This window comes from Carcharodon carcharias, chromosome 4, assembly GCF_017639515.1.
Source record: "Carcharodon carcharias isolate sCarCar2 chromosome 4, sCarCar2.pri, whole genome shotgun sequence".
Lineage (NCBI taxonomy): Eukaryota > Metazoa > Chordata > Chondrichthyes > Lamniformes > Lamnidae > Carcharodon > Carcharodon carcharias.
Genome location: NC_054470.1, coordinates 153582179 through 153604333, shown reverse-complemented (window position 1 = coordinate 153604333; position 22155 = coordinate 153582179). Strand labels below are relative to the sequence as shown.

Sequence of the window (22155 nt, the reverse complement as noted above, 5' to 3'; positions counted from 1 at the left end):
CCTTCTCTTGCAAAGTATCGTCTTATGCCCTCACTACAAACTCCAAATCTTGCAGCCCATTCTGTGTTCACTGTCTTAACCTTATTGTCTTGTTTGGCACCCAAGCTAAGCTTCTGACTCCATATTTTGATGATTATTTAGACTGCCAATTTCCACCTCCACAACATCACCTGCATCCGGCTCCACGCTCCAGCCTATCATCCAATAAAACCTCATTCATGCCTTTGTCATCTCCAGACTCAAATATTGTAATGCTGGTTGATGCCACATCTTCCAACTTTAACTCATCATAATTCTTCTCCCATATTGTATCAAAAATTCTGTTTTCCATATCCTGTCACACAACAATGTCACTTGCTTAACATCCTCCTCTTTGCTGACCGGCATTGGCTTCTGATCATCCTCAAATGCAAAATTTTTATCCTTGTATTCAAATTATTTAATGACTTTACATCTCTGAAACCTCCTCTAGTCCAGTCTTATAACCACCCCTAAACTCTCTGTACCGTTGACTCTGGCCTATTACACCTGGCAACTGTGCCTTCAGCTGACTAGGCCCCACACTCCAGGATTTCCCTACCTAAACCTCTTCACCTCTCCATTTTCTTCTTGGCCTTTAAGATCCTCCTTAAGCTATCCCACCAGATATCAACTTTCTGCCAAAATAGTATGGGGGCAACACAGGTCCAATGAGACTTTTAGTGTGGAGATGTATATTCACGTGAAAGATTAACTTTAAAAAAGTAAATTTCTCTTAAAGATTATGTGAACTAGGGACCAGCCATAACACTTTTATTCACTGACAGTAATTATCAATCCTGTACTACACTATCAACTACATGACTGTACTTTCAAAGGTAGGGATGGTTGGGACCAACTATGAACCTCCATTTTGCAGCAAAGGATGGTGCTGCAATAATTGTTTATGTAGGATAAAACTGAAAAAAAATTAGCTAAACTGGAAAACAAATGATGTGCACAAATAAAAATGGATGCATTTCTTCAACTAATAACAGTTTTAGTTGTGAATATTGACAGCTCCTTGAAATGCGTGAAATATTTGACTCTAAGCAATTTAATGAAGTTGGAATGCAGCACACTGGAAATTGGATTATTTTTTAACAATTTTTTTTACCATCAGGAAAAGTCCAAAAGTAAAATTTGAAGAAGGAAGTTCAACAGTTTTGTTTCCTTTTAAATACAGCTTAAGTGAGCAAAGAGCAAAACCATTTTTTCTAAATAAGCCGTTAAACTTGTTTCATACATACCTTTATTGGACCATGGCTTTGAGTGGGTGCTCTTCCTAAAACTGGAATAGGTTGTTTGAGAGCCACGCTCAAAAATAGGATCATTTTCTTCAACTATATTAGGTCCCTTCTTCCTCAAAACCTCAACCGTTAAACTATTTTTTGTTTCAAGAAAAATAAAACAAATAAATTTGTATTCCACAGAAAATTATTGCAAGCTTAAAACAACACAATATGATCTCCCTCCATTACAAAACACAGCCTACTATGTTCTGCCGTGAACAATCAATGCATATTCTCTCATTTATTGCTGTGCTTGTTGCAAAGACTAAATTTATTGGGTGGAATTCATAACTGAGCAAGTGATGCTACAGTTCAAGAGCACTGGTCAGCACTGGAATACTACACTCAGTTCTAAGCACTGAATCTCAGGAAATCTGTACCCGAAGCCTTGGAATCACCAATATGATACCATGGCTTAAAGGGGTCAATTACGTGTACAGGTTGTATAAAGTTGGCTTGTATTGCACCTTGCATTCAAATGATAGACAGGTGACTGCTAAAGGGTCAAACAGGGTAGTTACAAGTAGGTGAATCTAAAACAAGAGTGTATAATCTTCAAATTGGTGTAATCACACAAGTGGTGGAAATTTGGAACCCCCTTCCCAAAAAGGCTATGGATTTTGGGTAAAAAAAATGTACAAAATCAAGATCAATAGAGTTTTTTTTTCAGTTAAGTTATCAAGGGATGATGGATTAATGACAAGTAAATGGATTTGAGATATAGATTATCCACTGGCTGATTGAATGGTCAAGCAGGCTCGAGGAGTTGAATGGCCTATTTCTGTTGCTACGTTCCACTGAAATGTAACTTTCCTTTTTATTCTATAGGCTTCAACTATGCTGAATAGTCCATTATATGGCACTTGATCAAACACCTTTTGGAAGTCCATGCACACCACATCAACTACATTACCCTCATCAATCCCCTCCGTTGCCTCATCAAAAAATTCAATCGAGATGATTAAACATGAAAATAAACGCAAAATACTGTGGATGCTGGAAATCTGAAATAAAAATAGAGTGCTGGAAATACTCAGCAGGTCTGGCAACATCTATGAAGAGAGAAACAGAATTAATATGGAGCTAAATATGATTCTTCTTCAGAAATAATTAACCACTATTTGCCTTTAAAAAATCCATGCTGGCTTTTCTTAATAATCTGCACTGTTCAAGTGACTGTTAATTGTTGTTCTGATTTATCACCTCTAAAAACTTGCCCACTGCCAAGGTGGGTAAGCCAATTTAAAGCCCCCTTGAATCTACAAAGCTACAGAATAAATAAACAACATTGATTTTAAACCAAGGTCACTGAGTAGTTTTGACACAGGGAACTAGGCCCTAGACCAAAATACTTGAATTATTACCGAACATCATTGTTCATGTTCATTCATTTAAGATAATTCTAATTGATGACCTGCTAATACAAGGCAAAGCGTTTAAATCATAAATGTTTTAGTATTGCGGTCTTACCTTTCTTCATCAATAATAATAGAGCCATCTTCAGCTACTTTGACTCGTGGACCCAAAACTGCATCATCAGATTCTTCATCTTCATCCTCATTAGGTGGGGAATTAACGGTTCCCTCTTCTGGCCTACAATATAAATAGCAAGATATACTGTGAATGTCAGTCTAAACTCTTTCACACTACAATTGTCATGACAATGGGAAATTTAAGAATCATTAATAATAAATGTGGTGATGATGACTGGGAAATGCTCTTATTTTCTATCCTTCAATCATTGTGTTTATTTTTAATTTTTATCATTGATTCAACAGATCCCAGAAAACTAAATTCACACCATTACCAAAAACAGTGTTTTATTATTAATTTAAAATTCCTTTGTTAAAACTTGGTAAGTGAAAAACTGGTGAAAATCACCAAGACATCAATGACTTTCTAAAAGCATTAATTTTAAAACGAAGCTTATTTTTGTAAATGGTTGAACATATACTCACTCTTTGGTTAGAACTGGGAGAGGTGGTCTTTTTTCATCTTCAAATGAAGATCTGTAAGGAGTTGCATTCAAATAACATTAAAACTTCATATTACTTGCACATAAACAATAAATGTAGTATGAAAAGGCTAATTTCATGCCATTAAAATGCATTCTATCAGGAATATTATATAATAAATATACTTAGAATATCACCAGGCCACTTACAGCATTGGATTTGTATCAGGCAAGTAATAGATGAAGTCTCTCATTGTCATTTTAGTACGTTCTGGGGGGCTACCGGTTTCCCAAATTGGAATTGTTTCTCTGCGAGCTTTCTGCAATGGCCCAAAAGAAGAAAAATTGGGTAACAATGCATCATTACCAGAAAAATAAGTTAAAAAGGACAACATGGGTTGCGATATATCAATCACGATGTAGAGAAAAGAATAAACAGAAAATACCAAATGTGCCTGCTGTGATGCTACATTTAAATACAAAGTGCACTGGGTCACATAATATATGAACAATTGGAATCACAAGTTAACTACTGGATCACACCAGGACCCCTGTGGCGTGGTGCTTCAATTATACAGTTCACATTGGTCCAAATTATGCATGGATAGTAACGGTGAGGTTAACAAGACTCACCATAAAATGGACAACAACCTCTGGCATCAGCACACACAATTAAATGTGTAAACCCAGAACTTGTATTAGAGATACCCCACTCCTCCACAGGTTGTGCTCCAATGGTACTCACAGTGTCAATGCAAAGCATGAAGTGGCAGTAGTTGCCCACTTATTTCCCACTAAAAGTGTCAGTAAAAGTTAGGGATAATGAACTCACGAGTTTGAATTTTTAAACTGTGACAACTGATCATAGCAACCAGACAATCTCCCTGACCCTGAAAAATTGTGACGTTTCATTCCTTCATAAGCTAATGAGTATTCAAAAGTTTAAATTTTGTTTTACTTTTTTTAACCTCTTTTCCTTATTACCATCTGTATTTTGAACACAGGAAATAGGAGCATTTTGGCCCCTCGAGGTTGCTCCATCCATTCATTAAGATCATGGCTGAACTGTTTGTGTTTCACGTTCCGCATTTCCATCTATCCCCGATAACCTTTGATTCCTTTGCCTAACAAGAATCTATCTACCTCGTCCTTAAAAATATTCAGTGACCCCGCATCCACCACCTTCCGAGGCAGAGGGGTCCAAAAGTCGCACAACCAGAGAAAAAAATTCTCCTCATTTCTGTCCGACAAGGGGAACTCCTAATTTTAAAACAATGCCCCCTAGTTCTGGACTCATCCACAAGAGGAAACATCCTGTCGATGTCCAGCTTGTCAAGGCCATTCAAGATCTTATATACTTCAGTCAAGCCACCCTTCACTCCTCTAAACTCCAGTGGAAACAAGCCCAGCCTATCCAAACTTTCCTCATAGGACAACCCACCCCTCATTCCAGATATCAATCGAGTAAACCTCCTCTGAACTGCCTCCAACGCTTTTACATCTTTCCCTTAAATAAGGAGAACAAAGCTGCATACAGTATTCGAGATGCAGTCTCACCAATGCCCTATATAACTGAAGCATAATATCCTTACTTTTATGGAGATTTGTACAAAATCAGATATAGGAAGCATTGTGAACTGTCCCATTAGAGGATACAATGGAACAATGCACGGAGGTGGCAAAATCCAATGAAAATAATTCAGTAATAAAATAGGCCAATTGTTAAGTTACAACAGGCCCAATTCGGGATGAGGTAATGGCAATTTAGGGGTTAAGTGGAGGTTCAGAGAGGCATCTTTGCTAGCCAGTCTCATATCAGAAAGGATAGACATATCCTCTGTAAGATGTCTATTGGGGAAAGGTGGCAAGTCAAAAGAACTGTTAACTCTAAAGGTTGCTTAAGTCTACAGATAGGAACATAGGAAATAGGAGCAGGAGTAGACCATTCGGACAGTTAAGCCTGCTGTGCCATTCAAACAGATCATGGCTGATCTTCGACCTCTACTCCATTTTTCCCCACTATGTCATGATCGTGCCATTTGTGAGTTGGAAAGAATTGGCTTAGTTATTTAAACTTCACCTTCTATATTACATTTCTCAACTAGAATCTATTCAATCTAAAACTTCTGCATCAGTAGTCTTATGTATGACTTCATTATTCCATTTTCAAAAAAACCTTCATCTAATTTCAGCACTGAAGTCTCATGGTCTACCTATTATGGTTAAAGCCTCAAAAATATATATCTTTATTAAGATAGGTATTGGTAAATTAATTTATGATTGTGGGATTCAGATGTACAAGTTATGCATCCCAAAAACCTAAGCTAATCAAAAATCTCTCACAACCCGGTCCACAACACAACAAAAACTAATCATTAAAATTTGTATTAAGGGTTTCCACTTTGAGTCACTTTGTTTATCATTTTGAATTGCAATATTTGGGCTTTATAACACTAACTCACATTTATATAGCACCTTTAACATAGGAAAATGGCAGAAGGCTCTTAACAGTAGCATACTCAAATAAAATTGATCCAATGTAAAGGAAGAGATATTAGGAGGGGTGATTAAATACTTAATTTAAAAAAGTAGGATAAAAAACTATAGACCAGTTAGCGTAACATCTGCCTTTGGGAAAATGCTAGAATCCATTATTAAGGTAGTAACAGCAGGACATTTAGAAAATCATTATGCAATTAAGCAACATTAACATGGTTTTATGGAAAGGAAATAGTGTTTGAAAACTTTATTTCAGTTCTTTGAAGATGTAACAAACAGGCTGGATGATAGGGGAACAGTAAATATAGTTTTTGAATTTCCAAAAGGCATTAGATAAAGTGCCACATAAAAGGTAAGACCTCATGGTGTGGGGCTGATATATTAGCATGGAGAGAGGATTGGCTAACAGGAAACAGAGTGCTGGGATAAATGGGTCATTTTCAACTTGGCAAACTATAATTAGTGGAGTGCCACAGGGATCAGTGCTGGGCCTCAACTATTTATGATCTATATTAATGACTTGCATGAAGAGACTAATGGTATTGCAGCCAAATTTGCTAACTTTGAAAAAATTAAAAAGCAAGTTGTGAGGAGGATAATAAAGAGTCTGCAAAGGGATATTGATCGGTTAATTCAGTAGGCAAAAATTTGACAGACCAAATAAAACATGCAAAAAAGGTTGTCCACATTGGCAGGAAGAATAGAAAAGCAGAATATTATTTAAATGGAAACTACAGAATGAAGTGATACAGAGGGAACTGGGAGTCCTCATACATGAATCACAAAGTTAGGTACATGTAAGTACAGCAAGTAATTGAGAAGGCAAAGGGAATGTTGGCCTATATAGCAAGGAGGATGGAGTATTAAAGTAGAAAAGTCTTGCTAAAACTGAATAGGCCATTGGTGAGAGGACACCTCGAGTATTGTGCGCAGTTTTGGTCTCTTTACTTAAGGACAGATATAATTGCATTGGAGGCAGTTCAGAGAAGGGTCACTCAGCTGTTTCCTGGGATGAGGGGGCTGCCTTATGAGGAATGGTTGAGCAGGTTAGAAACATAGAAATAGGAGGAGTAGGTCATTCTGCCCTTCGAGCCTGCTCCATCATTCAATATGATCATGGCTGATCGTCTATCTCAAAATCATTCTCGAACTCTCTCCCCATACCCCTGACGCCTTTAGAGTCCTGAAATCCATTTCCTCCTTAAATATATTCAGTGACTTGGCCTCCACAGCCTTCTGTGGCAAAGGATTCCACAGATTCACCAACCTGAGTGAAGAAGTTTCTCCTCAATTCAGTCCTAAATGGCATATCCCATGTCCTGAGACAGTGATCCCTTCTTCTAGACACCCCAGCCATAGGACACATCATCCCTATATCCAATCTGTCCAGCCTTGTCAGAATTTTATACATTACAATGAGATCCTCTCTCATTCTTCTAAACTCCAGTGAATACAGATGTTATGACCGATGCAGTTGGTAAAGTGGAGTTATTTCCTCATACGATAATCCTGCCATGCAGTAATCAGTCTGGTGAAGGAAACTTTAACAACTGTCATTACCTATAATTTTAAGTGTTATGTTTGAGATGTGACTCTAAATTCAGGAATCAAGCCATCAGTTTTCGAGGTTTTACATTAAACTAAATTAAACATTTTATTAATTTACACAGGTTAAAATATATATACACATGGTTACAAATTACTGCTATAATAACTTTTAACAAATTCCTAAACTAATCACCATTAAAGCAACAACAACCCACAGACTTAACCAGACATCAGACAAGCATTTTCACCTGACAAATTCAAAATGAAGTTCTTTTCACTTTGGTTCCTGTGGAGACAGTTGGAGGCCTACAGCTGCTGTTGATCTCACATTGTCTCTACCCTATACACCCAAAAACTGAAGTTATACCTACCACCGCCCATTGAATGTAAATTCTCATTGTATCACCAGCCTCTTATAACAATAAAACCGCTTTCATAGTACAATTTTATTAGTAACATAAACATATTACTTGGTTGCTGCAGGAAAGGCATCAGTTTTCACCCCATGTCTTGAATGCTTTATTCAAAAAATGCAAATGCACACTATCTCTCTTACATATCAAAACTAGTACACATCAAAGCACCCAGGCTAGCTGGCTTTAACCCAATTAAGACACACCCACTTACTAAACCTCTCTTTTAAAAGAACAATAGTTTCCAATAATATTATATACAGTCAGCCCAATCTTTCCTCATATGATAATCCTGCCATGCAGTAATCAGTCTGGTGAACCTTCACTGCACTCCCTCTATGGCAAGTATATCCTTTCTTAGGTAAGACGGCCAAACGGTACACAGGTGTGGTCTCACCAAGGCCCTGTACACAGCTGCAGTAGGACATCTTTACTCCTGTACTCAAGTCCTCTCACAATGAAGGCCAACATACTACTTGCCTTCTTAACTGCTTGCTGTACCTGCATGCTTGCTTTCAGTGATTGGTGTACAAGGACACCCAGGTCCCTTTGTACATCAACATTTCCCAATCTATCACCATTTAAATAACACGCTACCATTCTGTCTTTGCTACCAAAGTGGATAACTTCACACATATCCATGTTATACTGCATCTGCCATGTATTTGCCCACTCACTCAGCCTAAGTCACCTTGAAGCCGCTTAACACTCTCCTCACCGCTCACATTCCCACCAAATTTCGTGTTATCAGCAAACTTGGAAATATTACATTTGGTTCCCTCATCCAAATCATTGATATATATTGTGAATACCTGTAGCCCAAGTACTGTGATCCCTGCGGCATGCCACTAGTCACCACCTGCCTCTCTGAAAAAGACCCATTTATTCCTACTCTGTTTCCTGTCTGCTAACCAATTCTCAATCCATGCCAATATATTACACCCAATTAACCAATTACAAACTAACCTCTTATGTGGGACTTAATCAAAAGCTTTCGGAAAATCCAAATACACCACAGCCATTGGTTGTCTCTTATCTATTCTACTAGTTACACCCTTAAAAAGCTCTAGTAGATTTGTCAAACATGATTTCTCTTTCATAAATCTCATTGATATTTTCTAAGTGTCCTGTTATCACATCCTTTATGGTAGACTAGAATTTTCCCTACTACTGATGCTAGGCTAACAGGTCTATAATCCGCTGTTTTCTGCCTCTCTCCTTTTTAAAATAGTGGGGTTACATTTGCCACCTTCCAATCTATTGGGACTATTCCAAAATCTACAGAATTTTGGAAGATGACAACCAATACATCCACTATTTCCATGGCCACCTCCTTTAGTACCCTGTGATGTGGATTTTCAGGCCCTGGGGATTTATCGGCTTTCAGGGCCTGCGAATGAAATTGAAGGACACTAATAACATATCAAAAATGTTGGGGAACACAGGGTTTAGTGAGAGGGAGGAACTGAAAGAAATCAGTATTAGTAGGGAAATGGCACTGGGGAAATTGATGGGGCTGAAGGCCGATAAATCCTCAGGGCCTGATAATCTACATCCCAGAATACTTAAGGAAGTGGCCCTAGAAATAGTGGATGCATTGATGGTCATCTTTCAAGAGTCTATAGACTCTTGGAGGGTAGTTAATGTAACCCCACTATTTAAAAAGGGAGGCAGAGAGAAAACAGGGAATTATAGACCAGTCAGCCTGACGTTGGTGGTGGGGAAAATTCTAGGGTCCATGCTTGACAAATCTACTGGAATTTTTCGAGGATGTAACTAGTAGAGTTGATGAGGGGGAGTCAGTGGATGTGGTTTATTTGGACTTTCAGAAGGCTTTCAACAAAAGTCCCACATAAGAGATTGGCATGTAAAATTAAAGCACGTGGGATTGGGGGTAGTGTATTGAGATGGATAGAAAACTGGTTGGCAGACAGAAAACAAAGAGTAGGAATAACCAGGTCTTTTTCCGAATGGCAGGCAGTGACTATTGAGGTACCACAGGGATCGGTGCTGGGACCCCAGTTATTCACAATATATATTAACGATTTAGATGAAGGAATTAAATGTAATATCTCCAAATTTGCAGATGACACAAAGCTGGGTGGGAGGGTGAGCTGTGAGGAGGATGCACAGATGTTTCAGTGTGATATGAGCAAGCTGAGTGAGTGGGCAAATGCATGGCAGATGCAGTATAATGTGGATAAATGTGAGGTTATCCATTTTGGTAGCAAAAACAGGAAGGCAGATTATTATCTGAACGGCGATAAATTGAGAGAGGGGAATATGCAACGAGACCTGGGTGGCCTTGTACACCAGTCGCTGAAGGTAAGCATGCAGGTGCAGTAGGCGGTAAAGAAGGCAAATGGTATGTTGGCCTTCATAGCCAGAGGATTCGAGTACAGGAACAGGAATGTCTTGCAGCAATTGTACAGGGCCTTGGTGAGACCACACCTGGAATATTGTGTGCAGTTTTGGTCTCCATATCTGAGGAAGGATGGACATGCTTTAGAGGGAGTGCGGCGAAGGTGTACCAGACTGATTCCTGGGATGGCGGGACTGACACATGGGGAGAGATTGAGTCAATTAGGATTGTGTTCACTAGAGTTCAGAAGAATGAGAAGGGATCTCATAGAAACCTATAAAATTCTAACAGGACTAGACAGGATGGACGTTCCCGATGGTGGGGGAGACCAGAACAGGGGCCACAGTCTCAGGATATGGGGCAGACCATTTAGGACTGAGATGAGGAGAAGGTTCTTCACCCAGAGAGTGGTGAGCCTGTAGAATTTGCTACCACAGAAAGTAGTTGAGACCAAAACATTGTATGTTTTCAAGAAGGAGTTAGATATAGCTCTTGGGGCGAAAGGGATCAAAAGGTATGGGGAGAAAGCGGGAGCAGGCTATTGAGTTGGATGATCAGCCATGATCATAATGAATGGCGGAGCAGGCTCGAAGGGCAGAATGGCCTACTCCTGCTCCTAGTTTCTATGTTTCAGTCCCATTAATTTCTCCAGCACTATCGTTTTAATAATACTAATTTCCTTCAATCCCTCCTTCTCACTAGCCCTTTGGTTCCCTAGCATTTCTGGAAAGTTGTGTCTTCCTCTGTGAAGACAAAATCAAAGTAGTTGTTTAATTGCTCTGCCATTTCCTTGTTCTCTATTATAAGTTCTCCCATTTCAGACTGTAAGGGGCCTACATTTGTCTTCATTAATCGTTTTCTCTTTACATACGTACAGAAGCTTTTACAGTCTGCTTTTATGTTCTTTGCAAGTTTACTCTCATGCTCTATTTTCCCATCTTAATCAATCTCTGGGTCCTCCTTTGCTGAATTCTAAACTGCTCCCAAGCCTCAGACATGCTATTTTTTCTAGCAACTTTACATGGCTCCTGTTTGGATCTAATTTCTTTTGTTAGCCATGGTGGGCCACTTTTCCTGATGTGTTTTTGTGCCAGAATGGAATCCATAACTATTGCAATGCAAACATTTGTTCCTTAAATATTAGCTATTGCCTATCCACTGTCATGCCTTTTAATGAAGTTCCCCAATCTATCTTAGCCAACTAGCACCTCATACCATCGTAGCTTCCATTGTTAAGATTTAGGACCCTAGTTTCAGATCAGACTACTTCACTTTCAATCCAAATGATGAATTCTATCCTGTTATGGTCACCGTTCCCTAAAGGACTCTGCACAACAAGATTATTAATTAACCCTTTCTTATTGCACAATACCAAATATAGGATAGCCTGTTCCCTAGTCAGTTCCTCGACATGCTGGTCTAAAGAACCATCTCGTACAAACTCCAGGAATTCATCCATCGCAGTATTATTGCTAATTTGGATTGCCCAGTCTAATATGTAGATTAAAGTCACCCATGATTACTATAGCATTCTTGTTACATGCATCTCTCATTTCCTGTTTAATGTCATCCCCTGCCTTACCACTACTGTTTAGAGGCCTTTGGACAACTCTCACTAATGTTTTCCACCCCTTGTTGCTTCTTAACTTCACCCATACTGAAGCTACATCCAGATTATCTGAGCCAATATCCTTTCTCACTATTGTACTGAATTCATCCTTAACTAACAATGCTATGCCATCTCCTTTTCCTTTTTGCCTGTCCTTCCTATATATTGAGTACCCTTGGATATTCAGTTCCCAGCATTGGTCACCCTGCAGCTATGTCTCTGTAATCTTAATCACATCACACCCATTTAAATCTATTTGCACTGTCAATTCATCAACCTTATTGCGACTGCGCCATGCATTCAGATACAGTGTCTTTAGACTTGTCTTTTTAACAGTTTTAAACATATTTTTTGTACTATGGCCCTATTTGCTGCTAGCCGTCATCTCCTCTGCCTTCCAATTTTCCTTTCTACTTTTCCATCTTTCATTCCTATCTTTGTTTCCCTCTCTTGTGTCTCCCCACTCAGGTTCCCAAACCCCTGCTAGTCTAGAAGTTTAGAAGAATCAGAGGTGATCCTTTTGAAACATGACAGATTCTGAGAGGACTTGATAGAGTAGATGCTGAGAGGATGCTTTCCCTAATTTCTATGGGAATCTAGAACTAGAGGGCACAGCTTAAAATAAGGGTCTGCCATTTTAAGGTGAGGATGAGAAGAATTTTCTTCCCTCAAAGTCATTAATCTTTGGAATTCTCTATGCCACAGAACAGTGCAGGCTGGGTCATTCATATATTCAAGGCTGAGTTATACAGATTTTTGATCAACAGGGGAGTCAAAGGATATGGGGGGGGGCAGGCAGGAAAGAAGAGTTAAGGCTACAATCAGATCAGCCATGATCTGACTGAATGGTGGAGCAAGCTTGAGGAGCCAAATGGCCAACTCCTGCTCCTATTTATTTATGTCATGTTCTTATGCAGGATTTATGGAGGCCCTTAAAGCAGGAGAGTAGTTTAAAAAGAGTTCCAGACATGGCAGAGATAGCTCTGGATGATGTCTTCAGATAAGGTTACTGAGGGTCAGGATGTAGATGATAAAAAGATAGGACTAAGGAGAGGACCTTTTAGAAGATTCAAAGGTCAGAAGAGGAGTAACTGCTGGAAATGCTCAGATTACAACGGGTAAGAATAAAACCAAGCAAAGGCAGCCCCACACAACTGGACAATGGAGGAATTTGGTGAGGTCAACCATGTGAAAGGCTACAGAGAGGTCAAGAAAGATGAGGGGGGTATAATACACCAGGATCCCAGAGGGTTTTATTTGTGTCGTGTGTTTTTAGTGGTGACTCAATCTTGACATTTCTCATTTGTTCTGATTTCTACAGTTGCTGTTATTTTGATGGTGCGTTACTTATTACAGGTTGTGATAGATGCATAATGTCCAAGCTCATTGTGCTTACAGAGTTGGACATTGATAGCATGCAACCATTCATCAACTAACGTTTCAACATTTTGATTTAGATGCTTTCAATTATGACAATATTGTCATGATACTATTAGGGGCTGTTAATATTTAAAGGAGAAATTTGAACATCCAGCAACCATGGGGAAATGGTGGCGTAGTGGTCATGTCACTGGACCAATAATCCAGAAGCCCAGGCAAATGCTTTGGGGACATGGGTTCAAATCCCATCATGACAGTGGGTGGAATTTTAATTCAATTAATAAATCTGGAATCTAAAGATAGTCTCAATAATGGTGACCATGACCACTATCATCGTTTTGTTGTAAAAGCCCATCTAGTTCCCTAATGTCCTTTAGGAAGGAAATCTGCCATCCTTACCTGGTCTGACCTATGTGACTCCAGACCAGCACAATGTGGTTGACTTTTAACTGCCCTCTGAATGGACTAGGAAGCCACTCAGTTTAAGGGTCATTAAGGATGGGCAATAAATGCTGCCCTTGCGAACAATGCCTGCATCCCATGAAAGAATAAAGAAAAAAATTAACCAAAGAAACATGAAATCTTGTGGCATGGTTCTTAAACAAAAACATTGTATGTCAAAAAGAATCAAAGTAAGCCTAGTAAAACAGTAACTCTTAATGATTTATGCCATAAACTTCAATTTTGCTTTTTAACTTTCCCACGAGAGTTCCCTTAACTTCTGAAACCTTGAAGGTTCATTCACTTTCCCAGGAACCAACACAAAGGTTTGCTGAGGCCATTTGGAATTCCTCGCATTATAAATTTCCTGGGGATCTTTTCATTAGTTCCTGGCTAATCCATCCTCCAAGCTTCTTTACAGACCACATGACTGTGGACTCTTCAGCTTTTTGTCTTGGCTTTGGGCATACAAAGACTACTTTTCCCCAGTCTGTTCCCACAGCTTCTGCACAGTTCTTTCCAAGCTAAATATTCAAGCTGACTGCTTTCTGCCACAAGGCTCTGAGAGGACCACAGTTTTTCCACTAGCTGCAAGCTAGACCAAATCTTCCAGCTAGTTTCCCTTCACGAAATCCAAATTGAGCTCGAGCCCCCACCAGCGTTCCATTCAGTAAATGATAAAGTTAGTATTTTATCTGCTTAAGTGCAGGCCTGACTAATACCCATTTCCCTTGGCTCTCCCCACTCCACGAGTTGCAGACTACACAAGACCAAATCTGCAACTGCCTCATCATTATGTTCTCAAAACAAATTGCTTGCTTCTGTCAAACATACAAATACGTTAAGCAAAAGAACCGTCTACCCAAGGCTCCACCCTGAATCACAATCTCTATTGCAACGTGGCATGCTTTTGGATGTCCTCCAACAGAAATATAAATTAATTATTTTTTTTACTTTCAACACAATTCTTTGTTCTGTAACCCATATGAATAGTTTATATTTCTTATGGATATAAGTTCTCTCTCTCCAGATTCCCTGGCTCCATTACAAGCCGGGAGATGGCTCATTGATTGTTCAATTTTGTTTTTCACTATCAGCTCTGACCTTGTAGGACAAACTCAAGTTAGCTTTGAATTGTAATTAACACCATGCTTGTTTGAATTGCATTTACTTCAGGGTTGCTTATCAGTTTCTTAATCAGATACACCCATTTTCTACAATTAAAACTAATTTCCTAAAACCAGAAATTATATTCTATAACATACAAGTTATGAACTAGAAATTCATGACAATACAAAGAATGTCACATTAGTCAGAAATTATAGTTGAGCAATATTCTGGGTGAAAGTACTTCATGTTTTTTTAGACCCACCCGGAAATATTGGAGAATTCTGGCAAAAAAAATCTCTTCCCTGAAAGGAGACTTCCTTTGGTCTGTTCAAAAAAAGCAGTGTCCTGGCGTTCCAAGTCCAAACTTTGGAACTGCATTCCTCCACCAACAACTAGGATGTAGCTAACTTCGCTCAGTTCAGCTGCAGTTATCAGAGACAAGACTATCGGATCAAAGCCTGAAAATTCCTGTGAACATGCTCACAGCAGAAAGGATTGTATAAAGAAGACAGAAAAGAGGACAGAGTTCTCAAAGCCTCTGCCTTTCTGTTCATTGAGCACAATGTTTGAAATTGGTAAAAGGCTTCATGTCAGGCAGTGCAATTTCTCAAGAATTAGGCTTCCATATGCAAATATTCCCATCAAGAATATTTTACAAGGTATCTGGCAACAGTCTTGAAATAAAGCAACTATCCTACATTGCAATGACCTCCCCGATTTAATGAAAGATGGTATTGCATTTTGAAGTTCTAAGTTCAGACAAATGATCTTTATTTTTACTTGCACTCAATTAACAAGTTTCACTTTAAGTCTTCATACATTCAGAAACAGCTATTTCAATTAGTCTTATTGCTTCAACAAAATCCACAAATTTGTATATAAATTATTACTGATTGAGTAATATAATAGAGAATTATTTAAGGTTTAATGTCAAAAAACCCTATAAATGTTCAGGACTTTTAACTATGTTTATTGACAGATCAATTTTCATTTTGGCTGCAAAACAGGAATAGTCAGATTGCTTCCTAACTGTTTTCAGGTGATTCATACATTGAATTAAGAAAGAAAACAATAAACTCAACTTGGCAAAGTATTGTTTTTGTATGAGGTATTAAAATAAGCCTCGAGGCTAGACACCAGTAATTTTGCCACGTTGAGTTGACCATTTTATTTCTTGATTTAATCTACAGATGACATGAAACAACTAAAAAGCAAACTGAACATTCCCAGCTATCAACTTCATCACTGACCAACAGCAACAACATGATAGAGCAATGCAATTCTGCCACATTACCACCTTTTCCATGAGTCTATCAACTTCATCCATGCTGCCTTTTAGATCTCATAGGGCACAGCATTGTGCTATTTATGATCCAAAGGGTATTTGAAGTCAGTGGCGTGTACAGTGTGAGACCACTAGCAGCTTATCCAGAAGCTCCAAGTATACTTTCAGTTTAAAGCAACCACCTATGTCACCCTAACATGAAGGGAAATGAAGAGTGGAAGTATGCCACCACACAGACCAATGCAGCTATGGTTCATGACATCTAAGTGCCAATCTCAGAGAAACACAGCAATGGTGCAACAATTCTAAATAGCATTGCATCTTCTGCTCAGTGAGACTGGGGTCAAGGCTACCCCTTACAGTTTTACGTGTCAATCAACTAACTAATCAACAGTCACCCACAACCAGTATCATACACTATTCTCAATAACTTCCCAGAGTCAACACTAACCATTTATCCAGGTAAGCCTGCAATCACAAGCCATCGGGAGTACGATGAAACTCCAATGGATCAGGAAAATTAATTGCATTTTGTTTACAAATTACTGAATGAATCATAATTCTATAAAACAGCATAATAGCCCAACTTGGGAGTTGGCAAATGCTTTTGTGGCACCTTCTACACAGCTGCAAGATCCATAATCCCCTGCAGCTTCATGCCTTCTACATGCTGTGCCTGGACAAAAAGTACACTGCACTACTGAGGAATCTAGCAACCCAGGTATGACACAGTGCACATTTGAAATTGCTTGATGCTACTCATCAAGTCTGTTGGGAAGAGTCAACCTAAGAGATAGATTTTACTTGCTCAAATTGGAAAAGCTGGAGTTTCAATTGTCATTTGGGTGTTGCTCAATGTGCAACAGCACAGACCTAGTCATCTCTGTCAGCCAGTGCGGGGCATCTACTAAACGTGACAAGAGTCAAGGATCAGTTCTAGCACCACTGCTTTTGAATAACTTTTCTGCAACCAGATTGTGGCACATAGTCAATGCTGATGACAGTGCCATTGGTATTCAAGCTATTAACTTTTCCACCCTGGAAACCACACTCAATGATATGAAACATATAGTAGAGTCCTCCCTGAAATGGTGTCTTCAACCAAGTACCACAGAAACAGTGTCTTCCATCTTTCATATGCACAATGCCACTGCTTTCCATGAACTTGTGTCACCCTAAATAGTCAGCTGAACCCTTGGATTGGGGTGGAGTCAAGGGCCTCTCAGGCCATCGGAGGTCAGGAAAAGTACAGCATGCAAAGCCAATAACTAGTCTGGTGCACCACTGCACCAATGCAGCAGCTAGCTGAATCGTCCCAGTAATTCATTTTATTCATCAATAACAATTAAAATCGATGCAATGCAGCTTATAAAAATGTCCAGTTTTTCAGAAAGCCCTATTTAAGACACTGTACATGTATATACATTTCTCTTTCTGTTGTAGTTGGTGAATGCAGATGATCACGTCCACTGCAGAACTGCCAGCACAGAAACTGTAGTGCTTCTGTTTTGTACAAATTGTAACTTTTTTTTTAAACCATTCATGGGATGTGGGCGTCACTGGTTAAGCCAGCATTTATTGCCCATCTCTAATTGCCCTTGAGAAGGCTTGGTGAGCTGCCTTCTTGAAGCGCTGCAGTCCCTTTGCTGATATATCTCACAATTTTTAAGTTAAGTGGAGGGGTTTATCCTCTGCATTGTGGAGTCTGTGAATATTACCAGCTTGAGTTGACACAGTAGTGCCTTTTAATGGTGGTGTTATGTTTCAGCCATGCAACCCATGCCCATCCACATTAAGTGATTCCCTGTAGAAGCAGTACTGTGTTAGCAAATTGACAGCCTATTGATATTCTGATGATCTTAGGCCTCTATTTCTTGGAACCACACAAAGATATCATGGGATGTCTTGTGCATTCCTATGACCGAGAGCTATTCTGGCAGGAGTACCCAGGTCTGTCCAGTTGAAAGAAAGGAAACAGACTAAAGACAGCAAAACCCATCCTACATGCTATGAGTCAGACTAAGACTCGTCCATGTAAAAATGCTTTTCATTGGAGAAACAACATGGAGTTGAGTCTGTAATAGAACTGCAGGTATAAAGATTAATTGTACAAGGCAAGATGATACTCCAACAGAAAGAACTATCTTTCTGTACAGAGATTGCACAGTGGAAAAGAATGGGTGCCTCATATGCCACTTGGCACAGGAGACTAATTGAATCATTGCTCGAGAACAATTTCCCAGTTTTAGCCCAGAGATGGGAAATTCTGCATGGGTGATTTCTTCCAAAACTTATCAGACCAACGTACTATGATTTAGGCACAAAACTGGAACATCCAAACAATGTGATCAAAGTAATCTTTCATCTAGCCAGAGCACCCAACATAGTTTAGCAAAATATGTGTTTTGTTTTTGAAGAAACATACAAAATAGAAAGCAGTTACTCTTAGAAGAGGGCAATATAAGTTACATTTTCCCTATTTTATTCTTGTAAGAAAGGATGGCTGCAGGAGATGGTTCAGATTTAAAAAGTACTTTCTCCAAAATTCCCATTTAAGTTTTGATTTGGTATTTCAAGGTTTCTTTCCTAAAATATCCTTCAGGAACAGGTGCTGATCTGCAAAAATTGATTCACTCGGTGTATGCTGTGCATGCAAAAGATAAGATGATCAGCAGTTACATGCTGATACATAGAATCGTAGATTGGTTCCAACACAGAGGACTGCTACGTCTGTGCCAGTCTATGCAAGAGCAACTCAGCTAGTCCCACTCACCTGCTTTTTCTCCCATAGCCCTGCAAATCTTCTCTTCAGATTATTACCAATTCCCTTTGAATCTACCTCCACCATACTGAGGCAGTGCATTCTAGATCCTAAACTTATGTTGTCTCTGGTTAATTTGCCAAACTCTTTGAATTGGTGTACTCTGGTTCACAATCCTTCCACCAATGGAAACAACTTCTCCCTATTTCCTCTGCACAGACCTGTAATGACTTGACATACCGACAGGTTTCAATAAGAAAGTTAATTTTATTAGTGTTTTTCAGAGGCTACATGCTTGAACTAGGTTCTCGACAAGAAAGCCCCACCTGCTGGATTACCTGCGTTTAGCACTCATTGTTTTCGGAGGCTCCAACCAATCACGTGACCCAAGATAAACAGTAGGAGAGGCTATACCTTCAATTACTATACTTCATTCAATTTTTGATTGCTCTGATTTTACTCTACCTTCCTCTCCAAGTTTGGAAACACCAACCTTAACCTTGTATGTAGGCGGCATTTCAATAATTAATGGTGCTGAACCCGTAATTGAATGAGGCATCATTCAGTAATTGAGAAGATTGCGGAAAGTCAAGTTTCTAGAATACCTTCTGAAAACCTTTTCTTTCCAGATTTGAAAGTTTGCACAGCTCTTTCAGCTAAACCATTTGATGAGGGATGATATGGTGCTGTTTTAATATGTCTGATTCCATTTAAACGCATGAATCTCAAACTCTGTACTGCTAAAAGCTGTACCAATATCAGAAATGATGACTTCCAGTAGGCCATGTATACTAAAACTATGATGCAGCTTTTCGATAGTTGCACTTCATGTCGGTAATCTGACTTCATACACATCAATTTAGAATGCGCATCTACGATCAATAAGAATGGTCCTGCTTAATCAACATGCAGTCTAACTCAGGGTCAACCAGGCCACTCCCACGGATGCAATGGAGCTGAAACAGGCAACTTCTGTTGCTGCTGACAATGGAGACAGTGCTTGACCATGCCTTCAATGTCACTGTCAATGCCTAGCCACCAAAAATAGCTTCGCACAAGCATTTGTATCTTCGATATGCCTGGATGCATGCCACGAAGCTCTGTTAAGAAAGTTCTCTTCTTTACAAAGGGACAACAACTCTTGATCCCCACAACAAGATGCTATTTTGACAACTTAACTCTGATTTTCAGGCATGGAATAGCCTCATCTCATCAGACACTGGTGAATTTGACAACCCTTGCAATACAAGGTCTCGGGCTTTTGAAAAGATTGGATCTCTGTTTGTTCAATTTCTCATTTGCTTTGCACACACAGGCAAGGAATCCAAGAAATTCAGTACAAGCACAACTTCCTGTGGCACTGGAAAATTTACAATGCTGCCCAGTAACGGGAGGCAACTGAGTGTGTCTGTATTTGTAATATGCAAGCCAGGATGATGCATGAAGGTATACTCATATGCAGATAGCATCAAAGCGCAACGTTGAATTTTTGTTGATGCTATTGGTAGAATGGCCTTATCCTCAATGAATAAACCCATTAATGGCTTATGGTCTGACACAAGGGTGATGAAATGTTGTCCATGCAGATACTGGTGGAATTTCTTCACTCTGCAGCCGAGAAAGATTATTCCCAACTAGAAAAGTAGCGTTTAATCAGTGATATTCAGGGAGGGTTTTTGAGACATAGCCAATTGACCTTTTTGAACCATCTTCCATTCTGTGATAACACAGCTCCCACATCATAAGGAGGTGCATCACATGTGAATACCAATTCTTTCAATGGGTCATAGTGTACCAATAAACACGACGAATGTAATAGCTTAACTTTCACAAAGGCTTCTTCCTGTTGTGAATTCCATGACCAACGATGATTCTTTTTTAACAAGTGTAATGGTGCTAACACTGTTGACAAGTTTGGCAAGAAGCAGCTATAATAGTTGATCATACCGAGGAAAGCTCAGTTACACTGGGTGGAGAGGGTACATCTTTGATTACCCTAACTTTCTCTTCTACCGGATGCAAACCCATGGCATCCACCCTGTGACCCAGGTAAGTAGCTTCTGGCGTTTGGAATGACATTTCTCTTTCTTTAATCGTATGCCAGCTTCCAAGAATCATCTTTGTACCTCTTCCAGGTTGGCCAAGTGTTTGGTTTCAGTTAACCATGTGTTCAGATCTACTTGGGGAAGTCCTTGCAAAAGATTCTCCTTTGTCCTTTGGAAGATTGCACCTGCAGATGATACTCCAAAGGGTAGGCAATTATATTGATAAAGACCCTTGTGCGTGTTGATGGTTACATATCCGCTAGACGTGCTATCAAGCTCTAACTGTTGGCATGCATGGCTCGTGTCCAGTTTTGTATATGATTTGCCTCTAGCTAGCTTTGCATATTAGTCGTCTATCCTCAGGATAAGATATTTATCCAGTTTGGCTGCCTTGTTCACGATCAATTTATAGTCCTCACAAATGCGTATAGTTTGGTCTGGCTTCACCACTGGGACTATGGGCACTGCCCATTCCAAAAATTGGACTGGTTAGATGATGCCTAGCTTTTCTAACCAGCACAATTCTGCATCCACCTTCTCCTTTAAGGCATAAGGCACAGGTCTGGTCTTAAAGAAACAGGGTGTCAGCTGAGAATCCACATATATTTTTGCTTGCAAGTCTTTTAATTTCCCTAATTCATCACGAAATACACTGTTGTATTTCCTTAGCAGTTCAAGTGAAATATTTCAGACCAGTTAAGCTTGATGTTTTGTAACCAGTCTCGGCCCAGAAGACTAGGTCCTTCACCTGTCACTATAATCACTGGAAGCTGGGGCTGTCTGTTGCATATTAGACACAGGTACTATGGCAATGCCTTTTACCTGTCTGGATTCTCCAGTGCATGTCTTCAATTGAGCAGTTGTCTGCTCCAGATTCAGTGGCCGGGTACCTTCATTTAGGTATGTAACTGTGTGTTTTCCCACTACTGTGGCTGAGGCAGCCCTATCTACCCCTATTATTAGTGGCTTCCCATTAACTTGGATTGTGACAGTAACAGGTTCGGTTTTTACAGCTGTGACTTTGTACAGGGAATAGACATTGGTATCAGCAGCTTCAGGTTCTGTTGTATTATTCAATTCAGTCATTTTGGTTTGCTGCTTTATAGGCTGTTTTGATTTCACCCTGCATTGCTTTATTATGTGACCTTTCTTATGACAGTAAAGGCATCCCGCTTCCTTGAATATGCAAGTGTCTGGTATGTGGTCACACCCACATTTATAAGAGGTTAATCTTGGAGTCGCTGCTGAAATGTTTCTACTAGGCCTTTTCATTTTTCTATCAACGGGCATTGCCTCTTGCTTCGCTGCTGTGTCTCTGGTTTTCACGCCATGCCCGGCGGTAGTTCCCATCCCATATGAAGAAAAGCAACATGTTGTACATGCACTTTCCATGGCTAGTGCTATTTCCATGGCACACTTCAAATCGATGTCAACTTCT

General features: G+C 39.5%; 1 protein-coding gene across 1 annotated transcript in view; it reads right to left on the bottom strand.

Annotated features, from left to right (window-relative positions):
* Nucleotides 1–22155, bottom strand: part of LOC121276798 (transcription factor TFIIIB component B'' homolog) — a 134781-nt gene that overhangs the window by 86387 nt on the left and 26239 nt on the right. The window contains exons 4-7 of the mRNA XM_041185343.1: nucleotides 3475–3584; nucleotides 3269–3319; nucleotides 2781–2903; nucleotides 1269–1402 (exon numbers count right to left, since the gene is read on the bottom strand). Of these exons, the coding sequence (XP_041041277.1) occupies nucleotides 1269–1402; nucleotides 2781–2903; nucleotides 3269–3319; nucleotides 3475–3584 (418 nt within the window). The remainder of the gene's footprint in view (nucleotides 1–1268; nucleotides 1403–2780; nucleotides 2904–3268; nucleotides 3320–3474; nucleotides 3585–22155) is intronic.